The sequence below is a fragment of the Gopherus evgoodei genome, unplaced genomic scaffold (genome assembly GCF_007399415.2).
Source record: "Gopherus evgoodei ecotype Sinaloan lineage unplaced genomic scaffold, rGopEvg1_v1.p scaffold_69_arrow_ctg1, whole genome shotgun sequence".
Lineage (NCBI taxonomy): Eukaryota > Metazoa > Chordata > Testudines > Testudinidae > Gopherus > Gopherus evgoodei.
In genome coordinates, this window is record NW_022060090.1 from 434,735 (window position 1) to 452,356 (window position 17,622).

The 17,622-nt window shown below is 52.9% G+C and overlaps 2 protein-coding genes across 2 annotated transcripts in view; both read left to right on the plus strand.

Annotated features, from left to right (window-relative positions):
- Positions 1–17,622, plus strand: part of LOC115643738 (zinc finger protein 660-like) — a 579,185-nt gene that overhangs the window by 412,162 nt on the left and 149,401 nt on the right. The window lies entirely within an intron of this gene.
- LOC115643735 (zinc finger protein 135-like) overlaps positions 92–17,622 on the plus strand; it is a 62,182-nt gene continuing 44,651 nt past the window's right edge. Inside the window, exons 1-2 of the mRNA XM_030547732.1 lie at positions 92–368; positions 1,506–1,605. Of these exons, the coding sequence (XP_030403592.1) occupies positions 148–368; positions 1,506–1,605 (321 nt within the window). The 5' untranslated portion in view covers positions 92–147. The remainder of the gene's footprint in view (positions 369–1,505; positions 1,606–17,622) is intronic.

Below are 17,622 nucleotides of genomic sequence, written 5' to 3' on the forward strand. Positions count from 1 at the left end.
TGAGAGGGGGCGGGGCCGGGGGAAAAGGATGAGCGCTGGGGGAGGGTTAGGCTGGCCCCGGGGACCTCCCTTCCCTGGGCTGGAGAGAGCGGAAGCGGTCCCGGGGCAGTCTGGGACATGTAGTTCCTGACTCTTCCTGGACCGGAAATGACGTTAGGTGGGAGAGAAGAAGCCGCGTTGCAAACGCGCGCGGGCCGCTCCGGCTCTGCCTGGCTCGCGCGGGGCCGTTGGAGCCTCTCCCGGGGCCGGAGAAGGGTTTGTGCCTTGGGGGCTCTGGGCATGCGCAGATCGCGGCGGCAGAGCCCTTCATTAACCGCCCCGCGCCCGGCCCGGGCCCTGCCCGCCCCGCTGCGGAGCTGCAGCTCCAGGTCCCGGAGCGAGTCCCGGGGCGGGGCCGGGCCGGGCGGTGACAGTGTCCGGGGGGGGGACCCGGCATCTCGCAGCGCCGGGATCTGCTCCCGGGGGGGGGGGGCAGCGCCCGCGGGGGGCTCGGAGCTGCTGTCCCCGCAGGAGCCCAGCGCCCCCCGGGCCCGGCCAGGCTCTGCCCTGGGGCCCGCGGGGGGTGGCGGGGGGAGAGGCCCGGCCCCACTGGGGTCCCTGCGTGGGGCCGGGCGGGGGCTGGGAAAGGGGCGGGTGGGAAATGTCTGTGCAGCCTGGACATGGGGGTGGGGAGAGCAGGTGACCCCCGAGGAGCGGGGAGAGAAGGGGGGGCTGAGATCCCCTCCAACTTACTGCTGCCCCCTCCCATGGGGACCCCCTTCCTCTCCCGTCCTGCCCCCTTTCTCCCGAGAGAGCAACGAGCAGCACCCAGGGTGACCCCCCCCTTCCCCCAAACCCCTGAGAAGTTCCCTGTTCCCCTCCCCCCATTGTGCCCCATTTTCTCTCCCCTTTGCTAATGGCCAGTTCAGATCTCAGGTTTGGGGTGTTTCCCCCCATTTTCACCTGCAGGGATTTGTCTTTGTGTGGGTGGGAAATGGTTCCCCCGAGTGATTTCTGAACTGGGCAGAGGTTGGGGGGGCCCTGAGACAGGGACACCACTGGGCTGGGGGGGCCACTCTGCTGGCAACAGGGTGTGGGAAGGCCCAGGAAGGGGAGGGAGGAGCAAATGTTCCCCACGGGGATGGGCCCAGCCCCAGGTTTCCTAGTCCATCACCTGCTGGTTATATTCCCAGACCCCACTGCCAGCCCCTCCCCACATCCAGTGACCTTCTGCCTCCAGCCCCGCTCCTTTCCCCTATGAAAAGACATCACCCAGGGCTCCCTCCTGGCCCTGTGAGTGTGAGGCGAGAAGAATCCGTCCCATTCTGTTGTTAGTTCAATATCCCTGTATAATCCCCTCCAATTTCCCCTCTTTTCTCTTGAACTGTTGAATGGTGACATAAAATCTCCCCGTATGTTGATGCTTGTCTCTTATATTGGCAAATATTTAGTTTGTGCCTCATTTTCTCTTCAGTTCTGAAATACTGATATCAAATTCTCAAAAATCTTCCCACTTTTCTCTCCAGGTGTGTGACTGAGCTCAGGGCTCCTATCATACTGAGCGTGGCCGTGTTCTGCCGGGCACTGAAGAGACCCCAGGTGAGATCAGACTGCACTGTTATCCAGGTAAAAATGAGACCTGCACTGAGATCACGGTCCCCCTTGTGCCAGGCAGCGCACAACTGTGACCCAAACCGCTCCCTCCATTGTTCTGGGCACTTCAGAGACTTGGACTGAGATCTGTGTCACCATTGGGCCTGGCATTGCACTGACCCTAACAAAGATCACATCCCACCACTGTACTGTGCACTGCACAGACCCTGACAGAGATCCTGCCCCCACATTTTGCCAGTTGCTGCAGGGGCCCTAAACAAAATGAGGGATCCTGTAATGCTGGGAGTTGCTGAGTTCCCAACTCATATCAGTCTTCCAGTTGTGCAGGGCTCTGCACAGACACTGACCAAGATCAGGATGCCCATTGTGACAGGTGTGGAAAAGATACTAAGGGTATCTCTACCCTGCTGTTAAACCCCCCCCCCACTGGCCCATGCCAGCTGACTCTGACTCAGGCTCAGGCGAAGGGGCTGTTAACTGCAGTGTCGATGTCCTGGCTCGGGCTAGAGCTAGGCTGTAGGACCCTGCGAGGTGGGAGGGTGCCACACCTTGGGCTGCAGCCCCAGCCGGAAAATGGACACCACAATTCAACAGTCCCACAGCCTGAGCCGTGTGAGCCCAAGTCAGCGGGCACAGGCGAGCCGCTGGTGTCTGACTGCAGTGTTGACATGCCCACAGGGGCAGAGAGGCCTTGCCACAAAAAGCTGAAAGGCTAAATAGGCCAATGGTGGGAGGCGACTCTCCATTTTACAGATGGAGAAACTGAAGCTCAGAGAGCTGAAGTAATTTGCTCAAGTTTGCACGGAGAATTTGGGGCAAAACTGGGAACTGAACCCAGATTGTTTAAATTCTTACCTCTCCCCTTATCCACAAGCCTAGCGTGTGTGTACACAGTGTTGATTTCGCCTGTGTTTGCCTTGCATTGGCTTCCAAGGGAGACTGTGGAATTTCCTTCACTGCAGGTTTTTAAGATCAGGTTAGAGTTACACCAGTCTGGGAATGTCTAGGGATACTTGGTTCTGCCTCAGCACAGGAGGCTGGAGTAGACGACCTCTCAAGATCCCTTCCAGACCTGCATTGAAATAATTCTCTTTTGTGCTGTGTCCTATTCTACACTGAGCTGTTTTGCATGGTGCCTTTTGGAACTATGATGCACCATGTTGTGTTGCATAGTTTTATGATGCATTGTTTTGCCTTAGCTTGTTTGGTGCCTGTGTTATGTTGGTTTGAGTTGAGCTATTTTGCATTGTGTACTTTTGTCCTAAGATGTATTAGCTTGCATTGTGTTGCTTTCTTCTCCTTAGTATTGTGTCCTTTTATGCTGTGCAATGTAGTTTTTAGTTTTGTTGTTTTTTGAATGGCCTGACATCATGTTGTTGTGGGGTTTTTCTCTGTATGTTGTTTTATACGTATATATCGCATAGCATCCTTGAAATGTAGGGCTAGATAGGCCCTCGAGATGTCATCAAGTCCAGCTCTCTCTGCTGAGGCAGGATCAAGTATATGTTGATTGTCTCTGACAGAGGTTTGTCCTACCTGTCCTGAACTAGCTCAGCTCTGGTGACACACGCACACAGATTTTAGTGGTGAGCAGCTGTGGAGAGAGAGGAGACCCCAGTGAGTGGGCAGCTGGGTAAAGAGACTGAAGTTGGGAGGAGTAACATTGATGTGTGCAAGGTCTGTGACAGAGCTAGAACTAGATCCCAGTTGTAGTTCCACCGTACTGCTGTTTTGGGCACTGAAGGTCTCTGCCACCCTGGTGTTTTAGGCACTGGTGCAGACCCTTAGTACAGACAGAATTTACACTAGTGCACTCTGTCACTGGTGCACCATGTCCCTGTTTGAAGGTTTGAGGTGGTGGAGCGGGAGGGTCAGTGACCTCACAGAGGCCTGGGGCTGGCTGACCAGTGCAGCTGGTAAGGGAGGGGCAGCAGTGAGTGTTGGAGGTATGAGCCAGGAGCACAGCCCCACAGGACTGCACACTGACTTCTCCTGACCGATGAGACACACACCCAGCTGTGTGCAGGGACCGCAGCTGAGCTGCCCTGCCAAGACAGCCTGTGCATCCATGGACAAACCACCTCTTCCTGTATCCTAACACAATGGGGTGTGGGGACCTTTCCAAGCTGCGGGTGATGTGGCTCTGACGTTAACGGGATATGTTCCTGGCTCTGTCCCTGACCTGCTTGGTGACCTTGGGGAAGTCACAGCCTCTCTCTGTTTTCCTCCTAACCATTGTCTCCTTGGATTGTGATCTGGACAAATTGGAGAAATGGTCTGAGGTTAAACAGGATGAAGTTCAATAAAGATAAATGCAAAGTGCTCCACCTAAGAAGGAACAATCAGTTTCACACATACAGAATGGGAAGAGACTGTCTAGGAAGGAGTATGGCAGAAAGAGATCTAGGGGTCATAGTGGACCACAAGCTTAATATGAGTCAAGAGTGTGATACTGTTGCAAAAAAACAAACATGATTCTGGGATGCATTAACAGGTCTGTTGTAAACAAGACACGAGAAGTCATTCTTCCGCTTTACTGTGCGCTGGTTAGGCCTCAACTGGAGTATTGTGTCCACTTCTGGGCACCGCATTTCAAGAAAGATGTGGAGAAATTGGAGAGGGTCCAGAGAAGAGCAACAAGAATGATTAAAGGTCTTGAGAACATGACCTATGAAGGAAGGCTGAAGGAATTGGGTTTGTTTAGTTTGGAAAAGAGAAGACTGAGAGGGGACCTGATAGCAGTTTTCAGGTATCTAAAAGGGTGTCATCAGGAGGAGGGAGAAAACTTATTCACCTTAGCCTCCAATGATAGAACAAGAAGCAATGGGCTTAAACTGCAGAGAGGGAGATTTAGGTTGGACATTAGGAAAAAGTTCCTAACTGTCAGGGTAGTTAAACACTGGAATAGATTGCCTAGGGAAGTTGTGGAATCTCCATCTCTGGAGATATTTAAGAGTAGGTTAGATAAATGTCTATTAGGGATGGTCTAGACAGTATTTGGTCCTGCCATGAGGGCAGGGGACTGGACTCGATGACCTCTCGAGGTCCGTTCCAGTCCTAGAGTCTATGAGTCTATCTCTGTCTGTGCAGTGCCTAGCAGAATGGGGGTACTGATCTGAGTCAGCTTCTCTGCCACGTGCTCCACGATGGGGCCCTGATCTCCATCAGTGTCTGTGCAACACAAAGCACAGTTTATAGACTCACAGATTTTAAGGGCAGAACGTAGAGGTGTATTTCAGATGAGGTCTCATCAGTGCCTTTTATAACAGTACTAACCCTTTCATTTGTCTGCTGGAAATACCTCACCTGATGTATCCTAGGACTGCATTGACCTATTTCACGGCTGCATCACATTGGCAGCTCATAATTATCCTGTGATCAACCAATATACCCAGGTCTTTCTCGTCCTCTGTCACTTCCAATTGATAAATCCCCAGCTTATTGCAAAATTATGCACTTGGAGACTAACAGCTAGAATTTGTGCGCTGTTCATTTCCATCCCATTTCTATTACTCCAGCTTTCAAGGACATGCAGATTTTCTTGTATGATTTTCCTGTCCTCTTCAATATTGACAATCCCTCCCAGCTTTGTGTCCCACTCCCACTTCTTGTGCCAAGATCACTAATAAAAGTGTTGACTAAGATTGGTCCCAAGACTGATCTGAGGAACTCCACTAGTAACTCCCTCCAGCCTGACAACTCACCGTTCAATATGACCCCCTTGTAGACTCCTCTTTAACCAATTCTTTACTGACCTTTCAGTTCTCATATTAATCCCCATCTTCTCCAATTTAACGAATAGTTTCCCATGTGGAACTGTATCAAAAACCTTACTGACATCCAGATCAGGTTTCTCTAGCACAATCTACCTTTTGTAACACCATGTTTTCTTTATTTATAGTGCTGAAGACTGGGAGGAAGTGTTAGCAGTTGGCTGAGAATGGCCATGTGGAGGTAGGGGAGGGGATGGCAGACAGTGGGAAGATGGGGGGGATGCGGTATTAGAGGTGTATTTGGGAATGTGTTTTGTAGGAGTCCATGTCTCTGCTCCCTGTGCCCGTGGTGCATTCCGTACCAAAGCAGCACGTCAGCAGAGCAGACGCACACACCGTAGCTGTGCCTGGAACACGCAGCATTCACTGCCAGACAGGCTGAGTGATTTTTAAGGGGCTGATATGCCTGGCTGGGATGGATTCACGTGGACGAGGGTCTGAGGCTCTCATAGTTTGAGATATTCCTTTGTGCATAGTCAGTTCTTTCCATTTATTGTTTTCCCCCTACCTATTCCCGATGCCACTCCCTTCTTTACTTGCTTTGGTTATTTCAGTTCCAGCTTTTAAATGGGATCTAAGATTTGCAAAGCTGAATGAAAGATAAAACAAACAGAACCATTTGAATGTTGGCCCATAGCTGGTAGAACTGTGCCTAGTGAAGGTCGGCTGTAATGACCGGGTTCCCTATAGCATTTTCTGGTGGGGCAGATAAAACAACGTCAAAGAGTCCAAATGTGCGCTTTAGGGCAAAAGGGCTAAATGCATGAGAAATGAACTGACACTTAATTTCCATTTCTTAATGCCTAAAATTTTGACACTCGCTCGCACCAATTTTTTTTAAAGCTATGCACAGCACACAGTCAAGTTAATGAATGAAAGCACACCCATTATTGACTGCTTTGTGTTGCATGAGCATTTGATTAAGCACCTAATGAAAACTGTACCAATGTAAGTGAAAATGCATCAACCCAGCTTAGCTCCAGGGTGTTCAGATGACGTTTCTAAATTAAATACATGGCAGAATGGTTAATGGAGAAAATGCACTGAAATGCCTCTACCCAGTCCTGTTGACTTCTTCTCCCAACCCTCCTATGAGTTCTGGCCTCTTGGTCAACTGAGCTCCCAGTCCCACTTCAGCTGTGCCCTCTCCCAGCCTAACCCATTTCTACAGCAATTGTTAATCCCCCTCATCAAGGCAGGGGGCTGGCACTGCAACCCCTAAGGTACTTGTGTTAATCACTGTCTCTCATACCGGGGCTATTTAGATTTCAGGGAATGATTTCTCAGAATTACTCACTCTGGGAGGTGGGAGAGAGGAGAGGCTCAGGGGGTTTGGTCTTAGGGCCACGTTCAACTCTGGTAGCCTCCATGTTACCTCATCCTCCACTCTCCCCCATGTGTCTCTGCTCATGTGTCAGAGTGTCACCTTCTGATCATAATGCCACTCGCCTCAGCAGAGCTCCCAGACAGGAGCTATATCAAGAGGGGCTTTGGGTACTGAGAGTGAAATACATCACAGAGAGGGAGTAATTATCCTGAAATGAAACATTCCAGTCTAGGAAGTGAAAGAATTCAAGTACTTCATTACTTAAAATTATGCTTGAAAGAATTGGATTTTTATGAATAAATTGCAGTAAATGTTGATTTCACTGTACACAGACACAGATGAAAAAATATTTATATAGGTAATATACAGAAATGCTTCTGGAGAATGTCGAGTTTGATTTAAGGATATTTACACTATATATTTTGGGTGTGACATTGACAATTTCTCTTTCAACAGTTATATGATTTGGTTTTTGGAATCTCAGCAGTTACTGCAATTAAATTATTCTTGTCTGATGACCTCCATAACTTCCCACAGCTCTGAACATTGAAATTGTGAACATTGAAATTGTAAACATTGAAAAAGGGCTTAAAAATAAATATCGCTATCTGTTGAAATTAAAAGAAAGAAATAGACAAAATGAATTTTGGCAAACCCACTTAGCAGCAATTGCAGTATGTTAGGGGATGGAAATTGACAACTAAGGCACCAACCTTTATTCTGCCCTGTAGTGACACCAGGCAATAGCCGTAGGGCTACGAATTAGACATTTTAGTGTATATAGTTCCGGATTACAAATCGGTATAATCTAAAGACACATGAGATCTTTTCCTCATTATATCACCATCACTGGATTGTTTCTCTTATTGATAATTCCCAGAAGTGAAGAGATTAATAACATGTTATCAGTTATGAAGTGGCCATTTCAGATTTCTGAGGAGTGTCTGTTGTTTTACTCTAGGGGCCAGGTCCTTGGAGAGACAGAACCTTGGTTTCATTTTAACTTCTCCATGCTCAGCAGCTTCTGGAATTTGGTTCAAAGTATTTACATGTTTCCCTGCCCTGTTCTTAAAAGTGCTGCTTTAGAAAGTGGGGAAGGGCATAAACTGACTGCAGGATCAATAGTTGAGTCCCTTAGATATTTATAGCTCATCGGAAGGAGGACAGGGATTGGTGGGTGTCTGGGGATTTAATAATAAACACACAAATATCATTGTTCTTAGTTAATTTTCATCTTCTAATTCCCATAACCCACTAATTATCCCTGGCTGCCCCCGGCAGTCTGGGGAGGGAGAACTAGTAAACTCCTGTGCCCAGCATGGAACCGAAGACACAAGGATCTTTCAGTGGCTGACTTAAATGGGACAAAATCGGAGGGCCCAGACTATCTTCATCCGAGAATATTAAAGGAACTGGCGCATGAAATTGCAAGCCCGTTAGCGAGAATTTTTAATGAATAAGTAAACTCAGGAGTTGTACCGTACGACTGGAGAATTGCTAACGTAGTTCCTATCTTTAAGAAAGGGAGAAAGAGTGATCCGAGTAACCTTAGGCCTGTTAGTTTGACATCTGTAATATGTAATGTCTTGGAAAAAAATTTGAAGGAGAAAGTAGTTAAGGACATTGAGGTCAATGGTAATTGGGACAAAGTACAACATCGTTTTACTAAAGGTAGGTCGTGCCAAACCAACCTGATCTCCTTTTTTGAGAAGGTGACAGAGTATTTAGACAAAGGAAATGCGGTAGACCTAATTTACCTCGATTTCAGTAAGGCATTTGACACGGTTCCACGTGTGGAATTCTTAGTCAAATTGGAAAAGATGGGGATCAATATGAGAATTGAAAGGTGGATAAGGAACTGGTTAAAGGGGAGACTACAACGGGTCGTACTGAAGGGTGAACTATCAGGCTGGAAGGAGGTTACTAGTGGAGTTCCTCAAGGATCAGTTCTGGGACCAATCTTATTTAACCTTTTTATTACTGACCTTGGCACAAAAAGTGGGAATGTGCTAATAAAGTTCGCAGATGACACAAAGCTGGGAGGTATTGCTAACACGGAGAAGGACTGGGATATCATACCGGAAGATCTGGACGACCTTGTAAACTGGAGTAAGAGTAATAGGATGAAATTTAACAGTGAAAAGTACAAGGTCATGCACTTAGGGATTAATAATAAGAACTTTAGATATAGAATGGGGACGCATCAGTTGGAAGCAACTGAGGAGGAGAAGGACCTTGGGGTATTGGTAGATCACAGGATGACTATGAGCTGTCAATGTGATATGGCCGTTAAAAAAGCTAATGCGGTTTTAGGATGCATTAGGCGAGGTATTTCCAGCAAAGATAAGGAGGTGTTAGTACCGTTACATAAGGCACTGGTGAGACCCCACCTGGAATACTGTGTGCAGTTCTGGTCTCCCATGTTTAAGAAGGATGAATTCAAACTGGAACAGGTTCAGAGACGGGCTACTAGGATGATCTGAAGAATGGAAAACCTGTCATATGAAAGGAGACTCAAAGAGCTTGGCTTGTTTAGTCTAGCCAAAAGAAGCTGAGGGGGGGATATGGTTGCTCTTTATAAATATGTCAGAGGGATTAATATTAGGGAGGGAGAGGAATTATTTAAGCTTAGTACCAATGTAGACACAAGAATGAATGGGTATAAACTGGACACTAGAAAGTTTAGACTTGAAATTAGACGAAGGTTTCTAACCATTAGAGGAGTGAAGTTCTGGAACAGCCTTCCAAGGGGAGTAGTTGGGGGCAAAAGACATATCTGGCCTTAAGATTAAGCTTGAGAAGTTTATGGAAGGGATGGTATGATGGGAGAGCCTAATTTTGGCAACTGATCTTTGATTATCGCCAGTTAAGTATGCCCATTGGTCGGTGTTGGAATGTTGGATGGGATGGGATCTGAGTTACTGCAAAGAATTCTTTCCTGAGTGCTGGCTGGTGAGTCTTGCCCACATGCTCAGGGTTTAGCTGATCGCCATATTTGGGGTCGGGAAGGAATTTTCCTCCAGGACAGATTGGCAGAGGCCCTGGAGGTTTTTCACCTTCCCCTGCAGCGTGGGGCATGGGTCACTTGCTGGTGGATTCTCTGCAGCTTGAGGTCTTCAAACCACAATTTGAAGACTTCAATAACTCAGGCATAGGTTAGGGGTTTGTTATAGAGGTGGATGGGTAGGGTTCTGTGGCCTGCTTTGTGCAGGTGGTCAGACTAGATGATCACATTGGTCCCTTCTGACCCTAGAATCTATGAATCAAAGTCACCCAGAGTGAAATTCACTTCACTGGATAAGGCTCTAGTTGCTGAGCTCTGCAGAGGGGTGGGAAGGTGAATTCCATCCCCCATTCTTGAGCATGGACCACCCTCCAATTCTCACCCTGATCTCAGACACTACCCCAACCTTCCCCTGCAGTGATGGACCCACTAACGGGAGTGAAAGCCTGTGTGCATTAATGACAGCAGCAGCTCTGGGACTCGACACATAGGGAGAAGAGATGGGAGTGAGCAGGTTATGTTTGTGCCAGGTGTGACTTACTCATCTGGGAATTCTGCACCACTGCGTATGCACAGAATTCACGTCCAGCACAGAATTTCTTTTTTTGGCTTGAAGAAGATACATTCTGCCTGAGAAGTGCTGCAGTTCTGCCTTGCACCCACCAGAGGCCCCTGTGGCACTAGAACAGGCAGCAGCAAGCTGGGTTCATCTTGGTGGTAATTTGTTGCCCTGAGCTCTACGCCAAATGGGAAGAGAGTTAGTGGGTGGAACTGGGGAGAGTCCTGAGACACGGCTGCCTCTGGGGATGGGGACAGAGTGGTTATTCTCTACTCACAAGAGGGTGTGGAAAGGGCACAAGAGGAGCAAGTATCCCCTATGGAGACTGCTCAGCCCCAGGTTATCCAGTCCTGATCTACCGTCAGACCTCTGCCCCCCACCCCCACTTCTGGGATCCCCTCCCCATACTGTCAAAATGCCCTGCTTCTAGGATCCTTCCCCCTTGCTCTTCCTCCCTTCTGAGCAAAAGTTCTGCACTATTCCCACACTGGGAATTGAATCCCAGGCCACCTGGGTGAAAACCAGGAATCCAGATCACTAGACCACCTGGGACTGGGATTGTGCTGTTGGTCTACTAAGCCAACCCCCATGAGAGCAGCAGCGCCACCAAGCAGGGACTGCACACAGGGCTGCATTAACCCTTCAGGTACCAAGGTTTTCCCTCTGTCCATTCCCAGCACCTGTAATCAGGAAAGAGACATCAGGGCTCCCAGGTGCTGCACAGACCATGACTGAGATAGGGACCCCATATTGTGCTAGGTGCTGTACAATCTCTGGCCAACACTGGGACACCCAGGGGGTTCCCCTCAATTTCCCTGAGCGTCTGCTACCCAACTTCTTCTGACTCCCTCTGGCTCACCCCCCCCCCGCAAAAAACCCACTTTTCCAAACAGTCCTCCTTTCCCTGCCCCCTAATTTTGCTTGCACACCCTGGGACTATCTCCTCTCTTCCTCCCTCCCCTTGCCCCGAGGTGAGCAGAGATGGAGGCAACTTCAGCCACTGGAGACAACCCCAGCGAGCGCTGCAGCCCGCCCCGGGGAGTGTGTGCAAACCCAGGAAGGGACCAGCTGGGAGTAGGGGGTGCTTGGAAGAAGGAGGCAGGAGAACAAAGCCTAGAGCCCGGGTGCGGGGCAGCTCCGGGGGGCGGGGCTCTGGCACAGCCCAGGGGCGGGGCAGCTCATGGGGGTGGGGCTTTGGCACAAAGTTGGGGCAGGGCAGCTCCTGGGGGTGGTGCTCTGGCTCAGCTCGGGGGTGGGGCTCTGGGGCATTGTGATGTGGAGCCCAGGCTCAGCAGCTGCTCCCTGGTTCTCCACGTGCTGCCAGCAGTGCTGGAGCTGCCCGAGCCAGAGCAGAGCTGCTGTTCTCAGCTGCAGCAAGGATCTGCCCCTGGCCCCGCTGGGATCCAGGTGGGGACAGAGACTGGGCCCCTGGGGTTCCCCTTGGTGTGACTGGCGGGGGCGAGAGGGGAGGGGAGAAGCTGGAGCTGCAGGCAGGGGAAGGGCTGGGTGCCAGGCGGGGGGTTGGATAGTCTCCGTGCAGCCAGGAAAGTCCAGGGGGAGAGTGTGTGTGTCCCAGGCAGAGGCATGTGCATGGGGTGAGCCCCGGCACCCCAATCCCCTGAGCTCCGACTGGGGAGGCTGTTCCTCCCCGTCCCTTGGAATGACCCGCTGTCGGCAACTTGTGGTGCCTCCTCCGCTGAGCTTTTCCCTGGGGGCAGCCTGCGTGCAGCTGCGATCAGCTGTTTGCTGGGCAGGCTCCGCTCAGGTGCTCCCCCCTCCCTGTTCCTGCGGGGACTGAGTGAGTCCCCCCCGCCGTGAACAGCCTCAGGGGTCGGGGTGGGCGGGGATGTGGGCCAGCAGCAGCACAGCCCGCCCCGCTCCCTGGCTGCCTCGCACTTCTCGGTCTGATGGCTCTGCCATAGCCTCCCTGTGAATCACTGCTCCCTGCCCACCAGGCTCGACTCCGGCCACAGCAGCATCGAGTGCCCCAGGGAGCCCAGCTAGGCTGGGGCTGGGGGCAGTTGTAGGTTTGGGGGGAGGAGAAGCTCCAGATACCAGTGGGGGGGGAGGGGAGAGGAGCTGAGCTGAAGTGGGGGAGGAGAAGCCCTGGACTGGGCTGGAGCCACGATGCGGTGGGGGGGGGAAGAGAAGCCCCTGGCCCCTGCAGGAGCTGCAATGGAAGGGAGGGAGGGGGAGAAGCACCAAGCTGGGGCAGGGGAGGAGAAGCCACACAGGGTTGGGAGGTGGGGGGAGAAGCCTAGACCCCAGCAGGAGCTGCAGTGGGGAGGGGGAGAAGCGCCAAGCTGGGGCAGGGGAGGAGAAGCCACACAGGGTTGGGAGGTGGGGGGAGAAGCCTAGACCCCAGCAGGAGCTGCAATGGGGAGGGGGAGAAGCGCCAAGCTGGGACGGGAGGAGAAGCCACGCAGGGTTGGGAGGTGGGGGGCAGAAGCCCAGACCCCCGCATTAGCTGCACTGGGGGGGATAGAGGGGGAGAGAAGCCACCCTGGGGCAGGGAGGAGAAGCCCTGGACCCTGGCAGAAGATGTGGGGCTGAAGCCCTGACCCCACTCTGTGTGCAGCTGCCCTGAGCCCCTCTCGCTCCCATCCCCCTGTGGAGCTGGCTCCCATTCTCCGGCTTTGGAGAAATTCAGCCCCAATCTCCCCATGTTGGGATCTCCATTTCCCCCCCATCACCCAGCCATGAATGGATTTAGCTCAGGAGGCAGGATCAGCATTGGCCCCATTTGGCAGGTGGGCTCTAGGGCACAAAGAGGTGCAGTGACTTTCCCAAGGCTAAGCAGGAAGTCTGTGACAGAGCAGAGACTCAAACCCAGAACACCTGAGCCTGAGTCCTGTGCCTTAACCACAAGGCAACCTTCCCACCGAAGGAGAGGGAACCTCCTCTGCCACTTTGAGTGGGTGGGTGGGAGCAGCCACTAGACAGAGCTGCCAGGAGGTGGGGAGGGGGGTTTGGATAGTTGGGGGGGTGATTATCGGGTAGAGGGGGTCTCTGGAGGGGGTGGTCATGGGTGAAGGAGCAGGGGGGTTGGATGGGTTGAGGGCTCTGGGGGTGCCTGTCGGGGGGTGAAGCGGGGTTGGGGCAGGCAGAGACCAGAGGGAGTTGGATGGGTCGGGAGTTCTGGGGGTCCTGTCAGGGCAGGGAGCGGTTGGATAGGAGTGGGAGTCCCCGTGCTCTGTCTGGGGGTGGGGGTGTGGATAAGGGTCAGGGGGACAGGTAGGGGGTAGGGTCCTAGGAAGGCAGTTACAGTGGGGAGCTTTCATGAGGGGGAAGTCAGAGGACAAGGAGCTGGGAGGCTTAGATAGGGGGATGGGTCCTGGAGGGCAGTTAGGGGCAGGGTCCCAAGATGGGGCAGTCAGGGGACAAGAAGCAGGGGCAGTTCTGAGGGGGGCAGCTTGGGGGCAGGAAGTGGGAGGCAGTGGATGGGGTGGGGCTCCCTGGGTGCACACGCTAATGAAATGTGCTGCGCACGCCTATGGTCACAGGGGTGAGCTACTTGCATCCTTTTCCTGTTTGTGCCATTTCTTCCCGTCTCAAAACCTGATAACAATTCTCTCTAGTTCTTCCCCTTCTCTCCCCTCCCCACATGTGGCTAGAAAATCCAAGGAGATTCCCTCGTTTTCCCTAAAATTATTGACTCTCTAGTCTCTTATTTTGCCCTATTTTCTCTGTAATTGTCCAATTGCCATTTCAGTTCTGCTCAGCTTTGCGATGTGAACCCAGCCCGTTTTTCCTGCAGCAATTTGTCTTGGTTAGGTGGGAATTTGCTGTCCTGTGTCAGTCCCCCAATGTGGGTGGTGGTTAGTAGGTGCTGGTTGGGGGAGCTCGCAGACATGGCTGCGTCTGGGGAGGAGATGGGGTGGCCGATCTCTGCCAGAAACCAGACATGGCTGAACAGAGAGAAAGGGAGGAGCCAGTGTCCCTATGGAGCCTGCCCAGCCCCTTTGCTTCTGCTCCTTTCTAGCATTTTGTTCAGAGACTTTATTACTGGGGAGGCTGCAAAATCTTCCTGTGGGCTTAGCCTGGCAGGAGGGGCAGGTCTCCCCTGCAATAAAGAGATGGAGCATGTTCCCAGCATGGCAGAATCTAGGCTGTGTCTGTGCAGGGAAAGATCCTGGGGGAATAGTGATGTGACATGAACTAAAGCCTGTTCTTAGACCTCCACAACTGCCCTTCTCGCCCTGCCACTCTGCAGGATATCGTCCATATTTTGCTCCAGCTCATCCCATCCTCCCATGGGACAGGGAAGGGAAACAGCTGCAGTGGAACCAGTTCAGGTAGGGATTATCGGTGGAGAGGGCTGGTGGGTTCCTGCTGGAGGGGAGGGACACCAAATACTCAGGAGGTGGGAAGTTTGGGCAGTCTGGATTGGAGGTTGGAGTTGGTCAAAAAATTCCCAGGGTGGAGAATGAGGGGAGGCCAGGGTGTGGCAAACCTCTTGGGACTGGTTTAATATGCGGCTTCCATTCTAGGAACAGACCCATGAGGTTAGAGGGTGGAAGTGCTCTAATTTGTGGGATAGGAAACACCCCCCGCTAGGTGGGGCTAGGAAAACAGACCAGACTCCCAGGGCTGGAGCCCGACCTGATTAACCAGCAGCTGCTGTGACATGTGAGGGGGCACCCACCAGTGAGGCTTTTTCTTTCTAAGGCCCCCAACGTGCTATAAAAACTCCACTGCCCTGCATGTGCCTGGTTCTCTGCATTTAAAAGTCAGGGCTGGCATTAGGGATGGCAACCAGGGCAATTGCCTGGAGCCCCATGTGACAGGCCCCCCGCAAAGCTAATTGTTTAAGCTTTGGCTTCAGCCCTTGGTGGCAGGGCTGATGGCCCCAGGCTTCGGCCTCAGGCAGTGAGGTTTGGGCTTTCTGCCCTGGGCCCAAGCGAGTCTAACACAGGCCCTGCTTGGAGGACCCCCTGAAACCTGCTCGCAGCCCTGCAGTGGTCCAGGGACCCCTAGTTGAGAACCACGGCCTTAGGGGATGTGCCCCTGCCCCATACCCAGCTCCAGGGCTGGCCTTAGAGAAAATGGCGCCCTGGGTGAACTTGTATTTTGGTGCCCCCTTCCCCCCTGGCCCTCACAGGCTCCTCACCATCATGTCCAGACCCCGATGCCTCCCTCTAGTGCTTAATCTGTATTGAAAGAGGCGCCAGAGCTCAGCCCTGGCACAAATTCAGCACTAGTAGGGCGGCCTCCTAGCGGCGGCGGCTGCTGGCCAAGCGCCCAGCTCTGAAGGCAATGCCACCGCCAGCAGCAGCGCAGAAGTGAGGGTGTCCTGGTGTGTGGTGTATTGTGCAGCCTTTTATTGTATGTAAAGTGCAGTTTGTAATGCGGCATTGCACTGCCGTGGGGTCGGCTCTGGTGGCGACAGTGTCAAGCTTAACAGAGTGAAAGTCGCCTCTGCTACTTGCTTCAAATGTACAGTCTCTAGGAGCACACACAGACATTCACAAGCACAAGGTCTGGTCAGTGTTACAAGTTTTATTAAAGTTACAGTTAAGGCTAGGAATACCCAAGCATATAGTCCAGGGGTCGGCAACCTTACAGAAGCAGTGTGCCGAGTCTTCATTTATTCACTCTCATTTAAGGTTTCACGTGCCGGTCATACATTTTAATGTTTTTTAGAAGCTTTCTCTCTATAAGTCTATATATTATATAACTAAACTGGTGTTGTATTGTAAAATAAACAGGGTTTTCAAAATATTTAAGAAGCTTCATTTAAAATGAAATTAAAATGTGGATCTTACGCTGCCGTCCCGCTCAACCCGCTGCTTGTCTGAGGTTCTGTTCACCTAGGCTGGCAGCGGGCTGAGCGGGGCCTGCAGCCGGGACCCTGGCTGGCAAGGGTCCGTCAGCCAGAACCCCAGACCGGCAGCAGGCTGTGCGGGGCTGGCGGCCAGGACCCAGAGGACTGGGGACACAGGGTTGGAGTCAGGGCTGGGAGTTGGGTATGTGAGGGGGCGTAGCTGTTAGGACAGAGGGGGCACTGGATATGGTTGAGGGTGCCAGAGTCAGGGCTAGGGTTGCGGGTTGAGGGGGTGAGGGGATGAAGGAGTCAAGCAGAGGGCTGGATATGTATGAGGAAGATACAGGGCTCAGGGCAGGGGCCTAGGGTGCGCGGCTCAAGGCAGAGGGCATGGGGGGGGGGTCAGGGCTCAGGGGCGAGTGCTGGGTGACTGCCCCCCTAACAACTCTCAACCCCGCTGTTCCTTGTCCCCTGAGTACCCCTTCCTGGGACCCCACCCCCTATCTAAGCCTCCCTGTTCCTTGTCCCCAGACTGGACTCTACCTCCTACCTGTCCCCGACTGCCCCAACTCTTACCCACAGCCCTGTCCCCAGCCAGACCCCCAGGACTCCCATGCCTATCTAACCACTCCCTGCCCCCTGACAGGACCCCCAGAACTCCCAATCCATCCAGCCTCCCCACCTCCCTGCCTGCCCCAACCCCTTTCCACACCCCTGCCCCCTGACAGGACCCCCAGAACTCCCAATCCATCCAGCCTCCCCAACTCCCTGCCTGCCCCAACCCCTTTCCACACTCCTGCCCCCTGACAGGACCCCCAGAACTCCCAACTCATACAACTCCCCCACTCCTTGTCCCCCTGACCACCCCCTTCAGAGACCCCCCCCACCCTAACTTCCCCCCCAGGACCCTCCTTGCTCCCTGTCCCCTGACTGCCCTAACCCCTATCCACCCCCTGCCCCCTCACAAACCCCGGGACTCCCATGCCCCATCCAACCCCCCCACCTCTAACCCCCCCATACAACCCACCCTGCCCCCTGTCCCCTAACTGCCCCCACCCCTTATCCAACCCCCACAGCTCCAGGCCCCTTACCATGAGGCTCCACACAGAGCTAGATACGCTGCTCTGCGGGAGCACACAGCCCCGCCCCTCTGGTTGAGCGGGGAGCATATCTGCCCCCCTGCGGAGCCAAACACTGCCCTCGGGAGCACGCAGCCCCAACCCCCAGAGCGCTGCGCGCGGCGGCAGGCTCCAGGGGAGGGGAGAATGCGGGGCAGGGGCAGGCAGCTTGCTGCGCTCGGCCCCAGAGCGCGGACCCCGTGGCTTGCCGTGCCGGGAGAGTGGGGCATTTGCCCACCCCGTGCGCACGGCTATGCTTCTGCTCCCTGCGGGGGAAGTGGAGGCCGAGGAGAGCGCGGCGGGCTGGGCAGGATTTTTAGTGGCATACTGGAGTCCTGGCAGGCTCCAGCGTGCCATTAAAAATTGGCTCGCGTGCTGTCTTTGGCACGCGTGCCATAGGTTGCCGATCCCTGATATAGACATTCTATAAAGACCTGTGCAAAAGTTACAACTCTACTTCTGCTCACATTCTGAACAATACTAT